Source organism: Carcharodon carcharias, chromosome 1 (genome assembly GCF_017639515.1).
Source record: "Carcharodon carcharias isolate sCarCar2 chromosome 1, sCarCar2.pri, whole genome shotgun sequence".
Taxonomy (NCBI): Eukaryota; Metazoa; Chordata; class Chondrichthyes; order Lamniformes; family Lamnidae; genus Carcharodon; species Carcharodon carcharias.
In genome coordinates, this window is record NC_054467.1 from 13,382,825 (window position 1) to 13,403,054 (window position 20,230).

Sequence of the window (20,230 nt, forward strand, 5' to 3'; positions counted from 1 at the left end):
TAGCTGTGCCTTTGGTTCCCTAGGCCCTAAGCTCTGGAATTCCCTCCCTACAGTTCTCTGCCTCTTACCTAATATCGCTTTATGTGGTTCAGTGTCATACTTTGTTTTATAATGTTCCTGTGAAACGCCTTGGAATGTTTCATTACATTAAAGGCACTATGTTTATGCAAGTTGACACTGCTTGTGTCAATATGAGTGTATCCTCGTTTGGCAGTGTAGCCATGTGGCTGTGTATCCTTGGATCCGTGATAATGTAATGTTTACATCAGTGCATGTGACAGTATCATAATGAAATGATACAGCGATTGCGAGACAAGCATAAAAAGATTAACCAAGTAGTTTAACCACGTAGTCCATTAGTTGGTAAGAGCTTGTCATGAAAATATATTCCAGGAATTTTAGATACCATGCCTGCTGTATAAAAACAATAATCTATATTCAGATTATCTCACTCAAGACAAAGAAACTTATCACTTTGCAGGGAATCATTGAATGCCACTGTATATTTAGACATTACGTGATTTGTTTTCCCGGTGGATTGCTTAATCAGCGTTGATTAGGGTGGCAGTCAGCTGCTGAGTGATAAAACAGCATCTTTCATGTCCAATGCAATACAGCCCAGAGCTGAGATGGTGTCTAGTGACTCAATACTAGGGCTGTCATTGAGAGCTGCGGTAAGCCCTGGTAGAGAAAGATACCACAATAACAATCATTTCAGCTTAAAGACTTGAAAGCTTTTACTTAAGAACTTTAAAATTTTGGGTTTTTTGTTACAGTGGGTTAGTAGTGCCCCTTTCAAATGGAGCACTTAATTCTTTATGGGTTCTGCAAAAGGGTTATAATTTAAAATATTAAAGGGATTAGATACAGTAGGTGCAGGGAAAGTATTTCCTCTTGGGAGGGAAGCCAGAACAAGAGGGCATAATCTTAAAATTGGAACTTAGGCTATTCAGGAAAGAAATTAGGACAAATCTTGTCACAAAAAAAGGTTGTGGAAATCTCTCCCAAAAGGATGTGGACACGGACAACTGAAAATTAAGGAGATAGCTTTTTAAATAGATATTACCATTAGGATATATGGAGCCAAAACAGATAAATGGAGACACAGTACAGATCAGCCATGGAAAATGTAATGGAATGTTGGAAGATGCTCAAGGAGCTGAATGACCTACTCCTATTGCTATGTTCCCAATCGTTCAACACTCAAATTGGATTCTGGTGCTTGTCCCAGTGGCTCTATGGAAACATCATCAGTGAAATGCCACTGATCAAGACTCAATATTGGAAGGTACAAGGTTGCACTTATGGGGTTTTCTTTTTTAAAAAAAACGTTATGGCTGGTGTCACAGAGAAATTTCACTTAATCTCTAAGAATCACAGAAATCAATGAGTTTGGGGAAAAGTCCATGACATATTTTGCAGGACTAAGGGAGTGCTGCAGTGTCGGGCGTGCCATCTTTCAAATGAGCTTAAACTATTTACCTGTCAGGATGAATATAAAAGATCCCTGGTGACTGTCTGAAGAAGAGCAGTGGTGCTCTGTTGGTGTCCTGGCCAATATTTCTTCACAGCAAAAAACACAATTAATCTCAGTGCCATTTATAGGATCTTTGTGTGTGCAAACTGGTTGCTTTTTCCCCCTACATAATAAAAATGATACTTTAAAAAGTACCCAATGGCTGTAAAGCACCTTGGAACTCACTGAAGATATGAAAGGTACCACATAAATGCAAGTTCTTCTAGGGCAACTTTTTCCCCCTACATAATAAAAATGATAATTTAAAAAGTACTCAATAGCTGTAAAGCACCTTGGAACTCACTGAAGATATGAAAGGTACCACATAAATGCAAGTTCTTCTAGGGCAACTTTTTCCCCCTACATAATAAAAATGATACTTTAAAAAGTACTCAATGGCTGTAAAGCACCTTGGAACTCACTGAAGATATGAAAGGTACCACATAAATGCAAGTTCTTCTAGGGCAACTTTTTCCCCCTACATAATAAAAATGATACTTTAAAAAGTACCCAATGGCTGTAACGCACCTTGGAACTCACTGAAGATATGAAAGGTACCACATAAATGCAAGTTCTTCTAGGGCAACCTTGCATTGTACAGCACACAAAAATATACAGGGTTTAATTTTATTTATTTTTTTAATACCAGTGCAGTTCACCAAATGGAGCCAACATCTCCATTAATAGTAATACACAAAAGACAAAATATGTAAAAAAAAAAAAGTCTATTTGACACAGAATTCAAATCACCCTTGTTTTCAACATCACAGTAAGCTGGTCTCTCACACAACTTTCAAGATTTATTTTGAGAAGTGCAAAACCTTTTTGGCCTCTCAAGAACTCATTTGCTAAACATTTCAGGGGAAGGATTCCTCTGTCTGCTAAACTGTAGAATAAGTTTAGAAAGAAGGCCTCTGCCATTTTGTAGACACAGGAGGAGACTATCCCTATAAATAGACGCAGGGCTGCTTAACAACCAAGATCACTGTTTGCTGGATCTCAAATCAGCCAGGTCTGCTTCAGAATATATTTAATAAGGAAACAGCCTGATTCATCATAAATCTGTTGAAAACAGATACATTTTTATATTAAAAATGCTAGCAGGAAATTGTTAAAAATGTCAATTATAAAATTACTTTAAAGAGTTCTCTGTCAGAGTGATCTCTTGATTCCCATGTGTCAAAAGTCTCTGATTAATGCCTTAATTCTGCAGCTTGTGCTCAGAACAATAAAGGTCCTCCCTCAACCACAAATACTAGGTACATTTCAGGAAGTCTTTAGGGGCAGGAGGGGATTGTGTTCTTTATCACTGCTCACAAAGAAATCTTATGAAGAGAACCTGGAAGAGACATTTCCATGTACAAGGGCAAATCCAAGGGTGCAAATTTGTTGGTCTCCTTGGCAATGATGAGGTGCGTGCTTTTCTGTGCAGAAGCACAAAGACAACAGAGAACCACAACCATTCAGACATCATAACTTTCACTTTTTAAGTTTCTTCTGTGCTGCTTTCTTCTTTACCATTTGGAGCCGTTTCATAGCATTAAGCTGCGACTCTTGAGATGTTGGCAACTTAACGACAGAAGGGTTGACTGTTTCGGTGGGTGTCTTGGCACCATTGTTACCAGCAGTGCCAGTCGATGTGCCCCCTCCATTCCCACTGCTGGACTGGATGCCACTGCTCCCTGGCCCAGTGAGCCCTACTTTGCTAACATTGTCGTTGCTGGATGATCGGTTGAGGCTTGGTTTCCCCAGAGTTAGGGGAGGGGGTGGTTTAATAGGTGCAGTGCTGGAGTTAATGCCTGTGGTCATTTTTGACCCCAGCCCGGCTTTGGAGGTTGCCAGTCCAGACAGACCCACTGATTTTTGATTCGTGGAAGATGCAGTGGGCTTCCCACTGGTGCTTTGTACAGATGATCCCAGTTTAGCTGTGGATGGTGCTGCAGTAGATGTTTTAGCTCCAAACGCAGCCCATCCTGTAAGACCACTAACAGAAGAGGAGGAAGTATTAGAATTGGAGGAATTCCCAGAAGCAGATGAGGATGTCTGCAAAACAAACGGAAAAAAATTGTTTTAACCTTCAAAAGAACAGTTTTGAGCAAGGTGAAAATACATAGTCCATCAGCGAGCACTTTATAAATGGCAAATCTTAAATTTTACTCAACTCTTCCAGTGGCTTTTACATTAAAGTTGGTTGCAACAACAGCAAATAGCATCTATAGCACCTTTAACATAGCAAAACGGCCCAGGGGCTTCAGAGATGTCCAATAAGGCAACAAAATTGACACACAAGTCAAAGGAAGAGACATCTGAACAAGTGAACAAAAGCTTGGTCAAAGAGGTAAGTTTTAAAGGGAATCTTAAAGTAGGAGAGAGAGTTGGAGAAGTTTAGAAAGCGCATTCCGGAGCTTTAGACCGAGGCAGCTGAAGGTAAGGTTGCCAAGAATGGGGTAAAGGAAGCTGGAAGATGCGCAAAAGGCCAGAATTGGAGTAGTAGGAGAGTTGTGGGACTGGAGGAGGTTATAGAGATGGGAAATGGCAAAGCTATGGGGAGATTTTAAAGTAAGAATGAGGATATTAAAATTGATGTGCTCGGGGGTGGGTGGGGCGGTGAGACAGAGGCCAATGTAGATCACGAAGCAAAGGAGTGACAGGTGAACTTGACTTTGTCCTTAATTACCTCTGGTTAAGTATTTTACCCCTCCTTAATGCATAGCGTTTAATTCACAAACTAAAACATGAAGATGATCCAACTTGACAAGCTATCTGTTGGTGACTGTGATGATTGCAGCATAATTGTGGTACTACAACAGTCTGGGCAAAACATACTGAGCTGAAACATTTTAGTTGCCTAGGCCTGTTAGCGGGAATGAACCTTATCAGGATACATGGAAAAGAGTTTTAGGGTTTTGATGGTCTATTTATTTAACAAGGACAAGTCACATAAATTAAGTCAATGCTTTAAGGCAGGCAAGTTTAAGCTTTTGACAGATACACTGCACGGAGTTTTAGGGTTAAATAAAAAGGCCCACTGCTCTATCACACCCAATACACTGTCCCTTTCAATGTAAGCACAGGAATGTAACATCTGTCCTTTAATCTCCTGTCTCTTGACCATCCAAGGCCCTAAGCACTCCTTCCAGGTGAAGCAGCAATTTATGTGTACTTTTTTCAATACGGTATATTGTATTCACTGCTCACAATGTAGTCGCCTCTAAACTGGGCAGATTGGGTGACTGCTTTGCGGAGCACCTCCATTCAGTCCGCAAACATGACCCTGTGCTTCTAGTGGCTTGCCATTTTAATTTGCCACCCTTGCTCTCACACCGACATCTCTGTCCTTGGCCTGCTGCACTGTTCCAGTGAAACACAATATAAACACGAGGAATGGTACCTCATCTTTCGATTAACCACTTTACAGCCTTCTGAAATCAACACTGAGTTCAACAATTTCAGACTGTTAACTCTGCTCCCACCTTTATGTTTTCCTTTGCTTTTTCCTTTTTAATATTTTCTGTTGCATTTTTCAGTTTTTCCTCTTATTTTTGTTTTCTGACAGCAGCACACCTGCTTTTTGTTGTTCCCTTTGTTGCCCCATCACCATTCCTTTTGTCTTTGAAGACTAACCCTTCTGTCATTCAATCTCTCCTCTCTTCCAACCGACACAAACCTTCCTTTTGTCCCTTTTCCCACAAAACCCTTGCTCAAAACCTATTCCATTTCTAAATTTTCTCCAGGTCTGATGAAAGGACATTGACCTGAAGCATGAATTCTATTTCTCTCTCCACAGATGCTGACAGACCCACTGAGTCTTTCCAACATTTTGTCCTTATTTTAGATTTCCAGCCTTCTGCTTTTCAAATAGAGTTTTTGGGGCTAAGATAAAGATAAAGATAGAGATAAAGATTAAATCCATTTTGTTATGCATCTTAAGCTGAAGACATCAAATGAACTAACTTTTCTGTTCAGGATTTATCTACTAATCATGTGGTTGCATTTGAAACAAACATCTAGGTCCCCAAATTTCACATGGGACAAGCAGCAATTAAGGAACACAAATCAATCTCAGCTTTAAAGGCTCAGTGGGTCCAATGAGTCACAAGGTTCCAGGTTCAAGTTTCACTCCAGGGCTTGAGTATTAAAATCAAAATCGACATTCCAGTGCAGTACTGAGGGAGGGCAGCACTGTTGAAGGTGTTGTCTTTTAGATGAGATGATAAAACAATGCCCTATCTGCCTACTCAGGTGGATGTAAACGATTCCACCATTTTGAATAAGAACAGGGGAGTTATCCCTGGTACCCTGGTCAATATTTATCCCTCAATCAACAGCACAAAAAACAAATTTCTGGTCATTTACACAGTGCAACCAACTGCAATCCACGCCAGTGAGACATGGAAGAGAACAGCAAGGTGTCACGTAAGTTTGACGTCTTTCCTGGGCATCATGTGGAGAGACGGCATTGGTTATCACCAACGAAGAAGTATTACAGAGGACTGGTCAGGGGTGCCCGTCAGACATTGTGACGGAGAGACGACTGAGGCTGGCAGGACATGTACTGCACCTGCTGCTGAACATAAGCAAGAGTGGCAGTAGAGTGGACAACACTGGATGGAAGGAGATGGGGCCGACTAAAGATGACCTGGCGAAGTACAGTTAAGGGGAGCCTTCAAGAACAGGACACCATCTGGGTTGGAGCGAAAAAGCTTGTGACAGAGTCTTGCTGCCTATTGTCCTGCATGGGACTGGAGGAACTAAGTTTAAGTATCACAGTGCTGTTTGTGGGAGTTTTCTGTGTGTATATTAGCTGCCATGTTTCCTATATTGCAACTGTGACAATGCTTCAAAAGGTACTCCAAAAGCACGGTAAAGCACTTTGAGATGTCCGGTGGTGGTGAAAAGCACCAAATAAATAAATGCAAGTCTTTTTTTAAGGCTCGACTGATAGGGCTTCCTGCCACAAGTGATTCCAGAGCTACAGGTTGAGCATCCCTACGTTAAAATTGATTTTATATAAAAATGTGGAAAACATTTCTCATTAGTATATATTTTCATAAAGGTTGTCTGCATTCAGTGGTTCTTTAACTGATTTTTTTTTGAACTTCAAATGAGCCATACTCCCCAGTAAGAAACTTTCAACTGAATTTTAAGGAAAACTGGATAAATATTTGAGCCAGCAGAAAGTACAGGGCTGTGCAGATAGAGAGCAGGTTGATTTTGGATTGCTCTAGCAAAGAGCTGGTGAAGACACAATGGACAAAGTGACCGTCTCCTTTGCTGCAACCTTTTATGGTTCTAAAAACATCAGCTGGAATCCAGAACAGCATGCAAAACATCAAATTAGTGGTATAAATAGTTCAATTAATCTAATTATGCACCTGCCTCCCCTTTCTAATTAACCCACCAGTGAGAAGCACGAAACAATGCAATCAAAAACAAAAATTAAAGACTGGTGCTCTGTTTCATTCCTGGGGCTCACCTCTCTCTGTGCAGTCTGCTCCTTTGCGTTCCCTGATCTGAGGACAGAAGCTGAATCCTGCATGTCTGGGAGGATGCCTTACAGTGCAGCATCACCCCACCTCCAAGGGCCCTTTCCTTCTCTTCTCAAATCTGGAGGTACAGCTCTACCTATCCCACATTATAGAATATTGGCCTCTCCGGATGCGCACTCTCCCAATGTGATCATGCAGATGAATTGATTGAGTACTGCGCCAAAATAAACAAGTGGTGTTACCACCAGCAACGCTGACAGAATCACCACGAGAACATTGTGGGGTTTTCACTTTCAGCTAACATATTTTAGGAGCAGCTATGCCCTGTACCTGGACAAGACATCCAGAACAAGAGGTTTATTGTGCGAGCTTTTAGGAGTCTTACAATATACAAAGAACAATGCTCCCTTCTAAGTCACAATGCCATTATATAGCTGTTTTATGAGGAGAGGTATAATTGATTGATTTGAAGAAGCTCCTCAGATTCCATCATATTTGTAAAGTACCAAATAATAATTCACACATTCAATTGATCTAAAGTTGATTTAAGTCTAAGAACCAGAGCTTTTGGCTTTTATAGATAACACCTAAGTGAATATCTTTTAGATTTTGGCCACAAAGGACTGATTTCTTGCTGGATAAAGTTCCCCAACATCCCTGAAGTGTTTTTTTTCTAATTGCCCTTCTAAGCTGCAAGAACCTAAAGAATTGCAAACAAGACTGTTGGAATAGCTTTATACACATTCCTTAACCCAGCTGATCCCCTTAGCCCTGCTTCAGCTGAAGACGATTCTTGGCTGCGACTACGTGGAAGATTGACTGGTATATACTTCTTGTACCTTACTATCGACTCCTGGTAATTCAGAAGTAATTTTCTTGGTTAACGAAGAAAAAAGGTAATTATCTGTTCATTCAAATTGTAAGATAATTTACAGTAGACTGTACAGTAGTCCTTATACACGACATCGCCTTTCAAAAGGGGCTAGAAGCAATTTTTAAGCTTAAGCAGTAATACACTGGGTGATATTTTTAGCTGCCCACCTTCATCAGCAAAGATAACCTGTACAAAAGGCAGTTACTGCACCTTTACTTCAGTTCTCTTGAATGCTTGAAACGTGGTCACTTCTTGTTTAAGTTTCATTTCGGGTTTCTTCACCAAGGGATCCTTTACTGAAGGAGCAGTGTTAGCAACTGAGTTGGAAGCTTTTGGAGCGGCCTTTTGTGTCTTCTGCGCCTAAGTATAAGGAAATAACATTCTGTGATGAACATACTTATCAGAGTTTGGTAACTGTGATAGTAAATGTCCCCTAGTTTGATTTCAACCATTAAAATATTTTGCAACTTTTCTAGCTCACACCATCACACTGTTCGGTAATAATAATGTTTATTTCATTCAACCTATCGTTCCCTGGCCCATCATCACTATATTTTAGCCAGTCAGTCATTTTCAACATTTTCATCTTCTGTGAAACACCTGCTAAAATTAACATCACCAAGCACTCAGGTGCAGTTATGTGGGCTGACTGGAAAAGAAACTCTTACCATTTTCTTCATCTGCCTTGTACAGCGGGCACAATACCATACTAGCCGTGGGTCGTTCACATCCTTGTCCGTCACTTGGGGTTTATGGCAGTCTTGGTGGTAAAGGTTGTGACATTCTTGACATTCTACCAGCTGATTGCCTGATGTAACAGTCATCTGGCTATAAGTATAGCAAACAGTCATTATTAGTGCCATTAAAAACTTAACAGACTATCTTATTCTGTTAAAGTATACATTATTATATCAGCACTTCAGTGTATTATACCCTTTTCAAAGCAATGTACAGATTATCCCCCAATAACAAATTTGATTGAATTTTTTGAGGTGGTGACCAGGTGTGTAGATGAGGGTAGTGCAGTTGATGTAGTTTATATGGATTTCAGCAAAGCCTTTGACAAGGTCCTACATGGGAGACTTATAAAGAAGACAAATGCACATGGGATACAGGGTAATTTGATAAGGTGGATTTAAAATTGGCTTAGTTGTAGGAGACAGAGGGTGATGACAGAAGGATGCTTTAATGACTGGAAGCCAATGTCCAGTAGCGTACCACAGGGATCTGTGCTAGGTCTCCTATTATTTGTCATTTATATAAACGACATAGATGACTATGTGGGGCGAAGGATTAGTAATTTTGCAGATGACACAAAGATTGGCCGGGTGGTTAACAGTGAGGTTGAGTGTCTTGGGCTACAGGAAGATATAGACAGGATGGTCAAATGGGCAGATAAGTGGGAGATGGAATTTAACCCTGAAAAGTGTGAGGTGATACACTTTGGAAGGAGTAATTTGACAAGGAAGTATTCAGTGAACAGCATGACACTAGGAAGTTCTGAGGAATAAAGGGACCTTGGCGTGTGTGTCCATAGATCTCTGAAGGCGGAGGGGCATGTTCGTGGAGCAGTGAAAAAGGCATATGGGACACTTGCCTTTATCAATCGAGGCATAGATTACAAAAGTAGGGAGGTCATGTTGGAGTTGTATAGAACCTTGGTAAGGCCACAGCTGGAGTACTGTGTGCAGTCCTGGTTGCCACATTATAGGAAGGATGTGATTGCACTGGAGGGGTGCAGAGGAGATTCACCAGGATGTTGCCTGGGATGAAACATTTAAGTTATGAAGAGAGGTTGGATAGACTTGGATTGTTTTCGTTGGAGCAGAGAAGATTGAGGGGCGACCTGATCGAGGTGTACAAGATTATGAAGAGCATGGACAGGGTGGATAGGGAGCAGCTGCTCCACTTAGTTGAAGGGTCAGTCACGAGGGGACATAAGTTCAAGGTGAGAGGCAGGAGGTTTGGGGGGGGATGTGGAGAAAAACCTTTTTACCCAGAGGGTGGTGACGGTCTGGAATGCGCTGCCTGGGAGGGTGGTGGAGGCGGGTTGCCTCACATCCTTTAAAAAGTACCTGGATGAGCATTTGGCACGTCATAACATTCAAGGCTATGGGACAAGTGCTGGTAAATGGGATTAGGTAGGTAGGTCAGGTGTGTCTCATGTGTCGGTGCAGACTCGATGGGGTGAGGGGTCTCTTCTGCACTGTGTGATTCTGTGAATAATAGACTGAACGTCACTAGTAAACTTGCAGTTAATACATAACGGTCACTAATTCTTCAGTATGATGACTTCCAGAAGTAGAAGAAAGTTGATCATCGGGCTGGGCTCAAATTGCTGGGAATTCTATTTCAGCTGCATAGCTGTGAAAACCAATATGACGGAAGTGCCTGGGAATGTGTTTTAATTGAAGGGCACAGATAAAGGCAAGAATGACTTGTTACAGTCAATGCAAAATTTGATATTTTGTGAAATGCTGTAAATCTGCTGCATATCAAAATGGAATAAGTTATCCAGCTGTTTCGTTGAGGCTGCCAAATGATGATGCAATATGAGCAGTGTTGCAGCTGTCTGACTTTGTTTTACCCATATCTGTTACAGCCAGCATAGAGAGAAGACAAGTCCTAACAACAAGTGTTAAAAATGCATTGCCCCACCCAATAACCACACACCCCGATTAGTGACTTGCTCTATTGAAAATTTCTGAACTCTCATTTTTTGTGGGTCCCTTTATTGTCACCTGCCCATTTAAGATTTTCAAAATAACATTCAAAGATTTGTTTGGGGAGATTTTGAAACTACACCTTGTCATAAGGTTCCTTTATAATTAACTATGGAATGTACCCAATGCTACTCTGCAATTAACTAAACAACTGAGAGCACATTTCAAAAAGTCATGTGAATGGTACATATTATTACTTTAGAATACATACATGCATGTACACATGCACAGCACACAATATAACTTATTATCCCTTATTTTCTGAATTTTATATCTTTCAGGTCACCAGAACACAAAGGTTATCCTGGAACTTGGCACTGCTAGCAAAATTTCCCAAGTGTTTGCATTCTCAATTGCCTCTTTTAGAAATAAGTGGAAGTGGCAGGAAAGGAAAGTCATAGCTATCCTATACAGACTCTATACACAGATCGACTCAGGAGTACATGCAGTTAGGATGCTTGTGGCCCACATTGAGAACTCAAAGGTTAAGCAAAGGAAGGCCTCTTGCCATGCTGCTTATCCCTCTGCTGTAACTAATGACTTCTGCATCTCAAAATAAACCTACATCTTGAATAATTCCAAAGTTTTTAACTCCTGTTCCATAACTATCAGATAAAGAGGAACTACAATGTCATCTATTAGTAAATGAGTCCAATTAGAAAGTGACACATTTACTTAGGCAGCTCTCATTAGAAATATGGACATTGGAGTTTATGATGGATAGATTAAGAGCTAGGACAGAACATATGGATTTAAGATAAGGAATTAATCACCTCCATGCGCTCTAATCCTTTTCCCTCTCTTTAACTCAACGTAATTTGAACACTACATTTGATCTCAGCTCCATGTGTGCAAAGCTCCAGATGATCAATTTGTAAAAGTAAAAATCTCTCATACCGACACACGACACACGCCAGTCCCATTTCCATGGCAAAATCTTCTGCGCTCTCGAAGCCAGGTAAGTCAGGCATCGGCAGTTCTTTGCTGGACTGAACAGTGATGGGAGAAGATAGATTCTCTGCTTTCTCCAGCCTGGCTTTTTTCTGGGGGTCAACTCCCTCCAGGGGGTCTAGTTTAACCTTTCAAAAATTGGAAACATTTGCAGAGTTAACTAATCAGTCAACCATTATAAATTAAGATAAAGAACAGCACCTTAAATGCTTATATTCCTTGTTTTAGGGCAAAATACAGAGCAACCAATTTAAGATCAAATCCCGTTACAAATGATAAAAGCAAAATATTGTGGATGCTGGAAATTTGAAATAAAAATAGAAAATGCGGGGAAAACTCAGCAGGTCTGACCCTCTGAAGAAGGGTCACACAGACTCGAAATGTTAACTGTTTCTCTCTCCAGATGCTGTCAGGCCTGCTGAGTTTTTCCAGCATTTTCTGTCTTTATTCCTGTTATAAATGATCCTGTTGCCTTTGAACTATTTTAAAATAACTTTTCTCAGGATAAAAATCAGACATTTAATAAGCACGTTCGCACAAGGTGAGATTTTAGATATATTGTTCCAATTCATGACTGCTTACAGTTCATTGTCAATAATCTGAACTCCCTCGTGTACAGTAAACAGTTTTTATATATAAAGATCCACATTTAGTTGTAGAACTAATTCAGCCAGAAACTCCTTACCTTTTCAGCTGGTCTCTTCTCAGCTTCCTTCTTGGTTTTCTCATTGGAACTGGATTTTCCATTGTTGCCTGATGACAGAGATGAGGACACTTTGGAATCTTGCTTCGTAGAACTGGATTTGGAGCTAGTAGCTATCTTAGGTGTTTCAACTTCCTAAGCAAGGAGTATACATCAACGTCAATATGATTTCTGAACTAAGGCAAATCAGTTGGTCACAACAACAACTGATACTTATATAGTGCCTTTAACTTGGTGAAATGTTCCATGGCGTGTGACTGAAGAATCAAACAAAATTTGTCACAGACCCACATAGGGAGATATCAGGACACCTGACCAAGAGCTTGGCCAAAGGAGTAGGTTTTATGAATGTCTTTTAAAGGAAGCAAAAAGACTAGAGAAGGGTGGGGGGTGGGTTAGGGAAGGAATTCCAGGACTTAAGACCTTGGAAACTGAAGGCATCGATGCCAATAGGTAAGCAATTAGCATCAGGAATGCTCAAGAGGCCATCATCAGAGGAGCACAAATTTCTTGGAGGGTTGTAAGGCTGTAGGAGGTTACAGAGATAGGGATGAGCAAGGCCAAGACCATCAAGGGATTTGAAAACAAGGAGGAAAATTTTAAAATTGAGGTGCTGCTTATCGACGGGTCAATGCAGGTCAGCACGCACAAGGGGAGGATGCAGGGTTTTGAATGGCCTCAAGTTTATAGAGGGGGGAATGTGGGAGGTTGGCCAGGAGTGTTCTGGAATAATCAAGACTAGAGATAACAAAGGCATGGATGAGGATTTCAGTTGCGGATGAGTTGAGGCAAGGCTGGAGTCATGCAATGTTACAAGGTGAAATAGGTGGTTTTAGTGGAAGCTCACCTTCCGGTCAACTATAACACCAAATTGTGAACAGGCTGATTTAGCCTCGGAGCTGCCAGGGAGAGGGATTCAGTTATGGAACAGAGTTTCTGGTGGGGGCCGAAGACTTTGGTCCTTCCAAAATGAAGGCGAAAGAAACTTCTGCTCATCCAGTACTGGAGGGGGACAAGCAGTCCAGTAATTTAGAGATATCTGGGATTTCCAAGAAGTGTTACAATGATGGAAGAACTCAATAATACGGTCAAAGTATCTCATATAAATCAGGCTGTTACAGGAAACCACAAGCACTTGTTGATATGTCCAGACAAATTTCTCTGTTATGCCGGGACAAATTACACTAGAGAGCAGAAAAACAAGGGACACAATTTGGAGTATTTGCCACCTGTGGTAATTCTAACCTAGTAGAGAACTGTGGGTAGGGGAGGTGAGTCAGTTACACACAGAATCATGGTTAATAGCGCTGCCACCAGGCTTGCATAGCATATAGAGAGGTAAAGGGGATGGGAGGAGTGCAAATCACTTAAATCAGTCTGGTTTCATATTGTGCCAATGCTGTTGGCTGTTCCTTCTCTATTGATCCTGCTCGAAATAGCAGAACCCACTGAGTCTTAGTCGTAATTTTTCAGATACCGCATTAAAAAGACCAAGGAAAGTTGGCCTTTTTCACAATGGGGTTGGAATTCAAATAAGGGAGTGATGTTTTAGCATACACTTTGACGAGACCCCTGTTGGAGTTCTGTGCCCAGTTTTGGACACTGAATCTCAAAGAAGATAAAGTGGCCTTGGAGTAGGAACAACATAATTTCACCATAATAATAGTAGAGTTTTATTATTGCTTAAAGCTGCCTTTTAGTCCCTCGAGGTTAGAAGTTTGAAGGGTGATCAAATCAAATGATTAAGGGACTTGAAAGGGTAGATATAGAGAAAATCTTTCAACTTACGGGGGAATTCCAGATGAGAGGCACAATCTCAAAACTGAAGCTAAGCCAACAGTGAGTGAATTAAGGAAGCACTTCTTCCACAAAAAGGGTTGTGGAAATCTGGAACTTACTTCCTCAAAATGCTGTGGCTCCTGAGTCATTTGGAATTTTCAAGACAAAGGGTAAGTGAGGGTAACAAGGGATATGGGCAAATACAGGTAAATGGAGTTGAGGTACAGATTAGCCATGATGTTACTGAATGATGGAACAGACTTGAGGCACTGAACTATCTGCAGTTTGGGTATTACAATTCAAATTTGCTGGTCACAAATTAAACATACAAGAGTTGTGGCCTAGCTATTTCCCTTTGAAACAAATTCATCTGTTGTGCCCTTATAAGGTTCCAGATTCAAGATCATTCAAGAAAAATGCTGGTCTGCGAGCTCTCTGTTAGGAGAGTCTTACACCTTTGATATATGTTGTACAAGGTACCAGCAGGCACAATAAGACAGCAAGGAACTTGGATTCTGTTTTTCTAGTTTACCACATAAACAAGCTGTTACTCTCAGCAGGGGGACAAAAAAGTGAAATTAGGTCAGAATGGGAAGGGGTTGTACATATTTTAATAGTTCCAAAGTAACAATACATTATTCTCTATCAAAAAAATGTCAAGACAGAACTTGCATTTATATAGCAACTTTCACAATCTCTCAGTATGCCCCAAAGTGTAGACATTGCTCTTGTGCAGACAAATGTGGCAGCCAATTTGTGCACCATTGTCCCACAAGCAATGAGATACAATACCAATTAATCTATTTTTAATGGGGGTGGTTCAGGGGGAATGTAGTTTCCTAAAGGGATATTCTATAGTCATCTGAACAGGCAAACATGGCTTCAGTTTAAATCCTCATTAAAAAAGGGTCCCTCCCAACAGTGCAGGAATCCCTCAGTACTGCATGAAGTGTCAGCTTGACTGCTCAAGCACTGGAGTGGCATTTGGATCCATAACCTTTTGCCTCAGAGCTGACAGTACAACCTTCTGAGACATACTGATAGATGATCGCCAGAGAATCTTCTTAACCTATTTTAAAAATGTTAGTATATTCAGAGGATGATCATTTAAAATAAATAATGTATTCTTTCTCACAATCACGTATCAGAGCTTTGAAGCAACATCACTGACAGTGATAGGGTGTAACTTTGCATTTAAATGTTTTTCAAACAGGGGGTTGCTGAACTCAACTCTGTGGTTGGGGGTGGGAAAGATTATGCTGCACAACATGGAGCAAGCAAAGATCAAAAAGCATCTCAAGTTGGTTATGCCTAGGAGTGTGTTAACTGCCTATCCTCTTGAATAAATATAAATGTACAATAGTAGCAAAAGCAAATATATAAACATTCTTTAGATACCAGTAATGTACCTCACATCTACAGATTAAGCTTTAAGACTTAACACCTCACAAATAATGACACTCAGAATGCACATGGTTTTTGATGACGAGGTTAGAGTTTCCAATTGTCTTTCGCAGGTAGAAACCTAATTGTACATTGTTTCATGTGCCTCTCATTGTACCATTTCTGATGATATTCCACATATGACATAATAAAACATACTGTAACCAGCATTTTCAATGGAAAAATGCTCATAATTTGAGGCATAGTGCAATATTTAATTTCCAACATCCTCTCATTTGTCCTTTTAACACACCAATTCCAGACAAGGGATTAAAACAGGAAAAAAACAAAAAAACTGTGGATGCTGGAAATCCAAAACAAAAACAGAATTACCTGGAAAAACTCAGCAGGTCTGGCAGCATCGGCGGAGAAGAAAAGAGTTGACGTTTCGTGTCCTCATGACCCTTCATGAGGACTCGAAACGTCAACTCTTTTCTTCTCCGCCGATGCTGCCAGACCTGCTGAGTTTTTCCAGGTAATTCTGTTTTTGATTAAGACAGGAAACTTGCTCTGCGGTTTCTATTGTTGTTTTACACCTGGCCACTAGGTGATCTAAATAAGGCTTCTGTTCTGATTTTCCCACATCTATAAGAGGATTAACTTGATTTAGTTGGTGTTGCTTTGTAATGGACAAGAACAGAAACTCACAGCCATGAAGCCATTTCTTATTAAGCCATACATTTTCTCAATATTTTGTTAAAAGGCCTACAGCTTTAATTTGCTCCCCACCATTCTTACCTTCCTGCTCAACTTCCCTGAGCAGTGATTTTTCTTTGAGTAACCTTTCAGGTTATTTCTCTCACTCATCTCAAAAATTGCAAATATGTACCCAAATACTTGGTAGAGTCACCATGTAATCAGCCAAATGGAGAACTACCTGGAATCACTTTATAAGGGGAACATCACTTAAATGATACCAGCTCCTAGACATTTACAGCACTGATTGAGGCCCATTGTGCCTGTGCCAGTTCTTTGCTGGAGAAATCCAAAACTGATCCCACTGATCTGATGAAAGATCAACCTGAAACATTCACTCTTTTCTCTCTCCCTGCAGACACTGCCACACCTACTGAATACTCCCAGCACTTTGCTTTTATTAATCACTCCACTGCACTGCACTCTATCCATAGTCCTCCCTTCAAGGATGCAGTGGTCTCTGCCTCATTTGTTCCCTGTGACAAAGCATTCAGCGTTCCAACAACTAAGTCTGCATAAAGAAGCTTCAGGCAATCTCTCTCTTTGGCAGTCTCTTCTTGGCCTCCACCTATTACTGGCCCCCTATCGAGCTCTACCTGTCCCTCCCACCCCCCCTCTACCGGCTTATATTTTATCTCATTTCTATATTTTTTTTAGTTCTGACGAAGGGTGGTACAGACTCGAAACGTTAACGGTGCTCCTCTCCGCAGATGCTGTCAGACCTGCTGAGTTTTTCCAGGTGTTTTTTGTTTTTTGTTCCCTCTTCACTCTCTCGGTGACCATTTTAAAATCAGTGACCCCCCCCCCCCCCCCCCCCCCCCCCTCTTCCTCCCTGTCAAAAGCTGTCAGCTTTACTTATATAAGGAAAAGTGCACCTTCTGTGTCTGTCGAAAGCTAGAATCGCTGCCTCTGGCCAAGGTCTCATCCAGCAGGGCTTTCAGTTTCTCTGCCGAGTCTTTACTTTTTGAATGGAGATAACCCAAGGCTTTCAGGAAGAGTGGGTCCAGCTCCAGGTTGGGAACAGCCATGTTCTACAAGTGTGAAGCAAGAAAAGAAGATACAATTAAAGGGAGGGAACGGGGAAACCCAGCTGGCCTCATTATAACCGAACGTTTACAGGTTAGCAACCTCGAGGACGTCCCCCGACCCGCTTATGTCACCACAGCAGCAACTCAGCATCTACCTTCGCGCGACTTCCGGTCCCACCTTTATATCCGTCCCGGGGTCTTTGGGTCCTAGCAACGGGTAACATCCGGTCCGTCCATCTATTGGGTCCCCTTACTCTTGGGTGTCGATTAAACAAGCGGCTGCCCTCGGTGGGTTTCAGGTAACTAGGAATATGAGTACCTGGATAGGGGGAGGGGATACTGATACCTATAAATCAGCTGCTAGATCTCTGGACAATTATCCTTCGTTATTTCCCAGCTCCGGGAGTCTGCATGGTTTTATCTTTCATGCCAGCCAGGCGCGGCCTCACTCGCCTTCCTTCAGCCAAGTCTCCATCCCTCCTTGCTGAGCGGAGGGAATGTTCCAGTCTGGTTTGTAATCAGACCCGAGACTGCAAACCTATTCGAACAGAACGGAACTTGAGACTGAGGCAGCAAAACTGCCAGTAGTTTTATTAAATCAGAAGTAGGGCAACACATCGCTTCTTCCCTCAACTAGGGGACCTGCATTTCTGTAGCACCTTTCACGGTCTCAGCACCACCCAAAGCGCTTCGCAGCCAATGAGGCGCTTTTGGAGTGCAGTCACTGCTGTAGTGTAGGGAATGCAACAGCCAGTTTGAACACAGCAAGCTCCCACAAACAGCCAGGAGATAAACGACCAGATTGTCTGTTTTAGTGTGTTGAGGGTTAACTAGAGTGCCCAGGACAGTGACAGAACTCCCTTGCTGTTCTTTGAACAGTGCTAATGAATTTGTTATTCCACCTTAGCAGTGATGTATTTGGCATGAGTCCTCCATTGAGGTATATGTCTCTAGATTATATGTCTCTAGAGTGGAACTACAACCCACAGCCTTCTAACTCACATGTAAGAGTGCTCCCATTAAGCCATAATGAATTACTTGCTGTTTGGACAAGCTTCAGCCAAGTCCTTTTTTATTATTTTATGGGATGTGGGTGTGACTGGCCACGTCAGCATTTGTTGCCCATCTCCAATTACCTTTGAGAAGGTGGTGATGAGCCACTTTCTTGAACTGATGCAACCCATGTGGCGTAGGTACACTCACAGTGCTGTTAGGAAGGGAATTCCAGGATTTTGACCCAATGACAGTGAAGGAACAGCAATATAATTCCAAATCGCTCCATGAGATGTTAAGACTAGCAATTTAGTGCTAATGAGGTTATGAAAAGCCCTATATGAATGCAAGTTTCATTAACATTTTAATCCACAAGCACCATTTTAGAAGATCCAGTGTCAAGTTGAAGAACCTAGATGATGGCTAAAATGCAGGAAACTTCTTTTGAGGTATTTTCAGGATTATGAAGTATTTCACAATATTATCAAGAATCTGAAAAATTAGCGATAAAAATATTGACATCTTCACATCTGTGCTTAATGATTCACTGTGTTTGCAGAGTATGAACTGTGTATGCAAAACATTGCCAGGCATGTACACATCTCTCCTTAGAAAAGAGTGTCTTTGCTGTGTTTCTTGGGGCCTTCTGTCAATTCTTTCAAGAATGCCCTTTTGATTACTTGGCCTCTTCCCAAAAGTACTATGAAATTTTTATGCATGTTCATGGACCATTTCATCTCTTTTAGTGTACTGCATATTTTAACTAAAAGTATGCAGCAATTATTTTTGATCTTTCCTCCTTGCCTTCCATTTGTCGGGAATTCTAATTTGTTTTCAGCTTTTACATTGGCTAGAAAATAGCTGCTTCAAAACTAGTAGGCTGGAGTTTATTTTGAAAGCTCTTTTGACTCTTCCTGTTTCCTTCTCTCTCAAAACAACAACCCAGCAAAATTAAACTATCACCTTCAGATGCTGTATTTTTATTCTGTTGCTTGTGGCAGTCTGTAAAAATGATTTTAAAAATACATTTATGAAAATATAACTGCAAATTGTTATGCGGTGCCTATAACTATATTCTTAATGAGCTGTCATTCAACTTTCTATAGGTAGTTGGAGAAATGAAGAACAATAGCGTGCATGAAGAATGTTTGTACCTGGAGCTATCCAACCACACAGGAGACAAGATTTTGCCTCTCCACACATCTATTGTTTTATTTTTAATGTCCTACTGTGACTCCACATCGATTAAGGTGTTTCTTGTGCCTAATGAAGACATTGCTGGCGGTCCCTTGTGGAAGAAAGAAGCACTAGCCAACATTCCCATCAGCATCCTTTCCCAGCAGGAGCTTCCTCCAGTGGTTCGGAGTTGCCGTTTGCCTGCTCTGGTGGAAAAGGATGGGAAATTTTGTCGCGCTGGCCTTGCTGTGGTATTGAGACACATTATACAGAGGACTTGTGATGCAGACTGCAATAGGAAGGATGTTTCAGAGCTGCTTGGCTTCAAAAAGACCTGTTTGAAGGCCTGTGCAGAGGTGAGTATTTAGGGATGTAGGGTTAGGAGAAGGCCATTCAGCTCCTTGAACCTGTTCTGTCATTAAGTTAGACCTTGGATGATGTGTATCTGAACTCTGTTTACTCAACTTTGTTCCATTTCTCTTACTACCCTAATAAAATCTATCAACCTCAATCATGAAAATTCTGATTGTCTTAGCATCTACAGCCTTTTGGGGAGCAAGTTCCAGCTTTCCGGTTCCACTACCCATTTTGTGGAAAAAGTGTATTTTTATTTCACTCCTCAATAGCCTAGCTCTAATTTTAAGATAGGGTAAATACAAAGAAACCATTTCCACTATCAAATCCCTCTATCATTTTGATAGCCTCTACCCACCCTTATAATATATGCTGAGTCAGATTGAACTCGTTTTGGTGGGATTTCCTGTGTTTTTTTTCCCAGACTGTACCAGACCCCTGTGTTCAGTGTTATTACAAATATCTGTCACCTCAGACGATGGGAGCTGGAAAATAGTGTCAACTA

At 41.2% G+C, this 20,230-nt stretch overlaps 2 protein-coding genes across 7 annotated transcripts in view; one reads left to right on the forward strand and one right to left on the reverse strand.

Moving 5' to 3' along the window:
• Positions 1-2,129: 2,129 nt before the first annotated feature.
• Positions 2,130-17,467, reverse strand: ints12 (integrator complex subunit 12). Of its 2 annotated transcripts, none has more exons than XM_041184225.1 (7): positions 17,358-17,467; positions 17,050-17,205; positions 12,239-12,391; positions 11,500-11,681; positions 8,548-8,707; positions 8,090-8,239; positions 2,130-3,559 (listed from the first exon to the last, which is right to left on the reverse strand). In XM_041184225.1, exons 1-7 carry the CDS (start codon positions 17,424-17,426, stop codon positions 2,996-2,998), a joined length of 1,434 nt encoding a protein of 477 aa, XP_041040159.1. In that variant the 5' UTR covers positions 17,427-17,467; the 3' UTR covers positions 2,130-2,995. The 2 variants fall into 2 exon arrangements, with proteins under 2 accessions (XP_041040159.1, XP_041040167.1); XM_041184233.1 differs by having other exon boundaries at positions 17,303-17,390.
• gstcd (glutathione S-transferase, C-terminal domain containing) overlaps positions 17,429-20,230 on the forward strand; it is a 165,250-nt gene continuing 162,448 nt past the window's right edge. For 2 of the 5 annotated variants that reach the window (XM_041184177.1, XM_041184214.1), the window contains exons 1-3: positions 17,429-17,501; positions 18,572-18,644; positions 19,302-19,727. In XM_041184177.1, coding sequence (XP_041040111.1) covers positions 18,612-18,644; positions 19,302-19,727 — 459 coding nt within the window. In that variant the 5' untranslated portion in view covers positions 17,429-17,501; positions 18,572-18,611. The remainder of the gene's footprint in view (positions 17,502-18,571; positions 18,645-19,301; positions 19,728-20,230) is intronic. The other 3 variants (XM_041184185.1, XM_041184194.1, XM_041184205.1) reach the window with 3 other exon arrangements.

What these genes read in the sequence shown, in the direction of transcription:
- ints12 (XM_041184225.1), bottom strand. Translation starts at nt 17,426, where the DNA reads ATGTTACCCGTTGCTAGGACCCAAAGACCCCGGGACGGATATAAAGGT. An exon ending in AGAAGAGACCAGCTGAAAAG is followed by an intron (nt 11,682 to 12,238) that starts GTAAGGAGTTTC and finishes AATTTTTGAAAG; the next exon opens with GTTAAACTAGACCCCCTGGA. An exon ending in CAAGGCAGATGAAGAAAATG is followed by an intron (nt 8,240 to 8,547) that starts GTAAGAGTTTCT and finishes CCTTATACTTAG; the next exon opens with GCGCAGAAGACACAAAAGGC.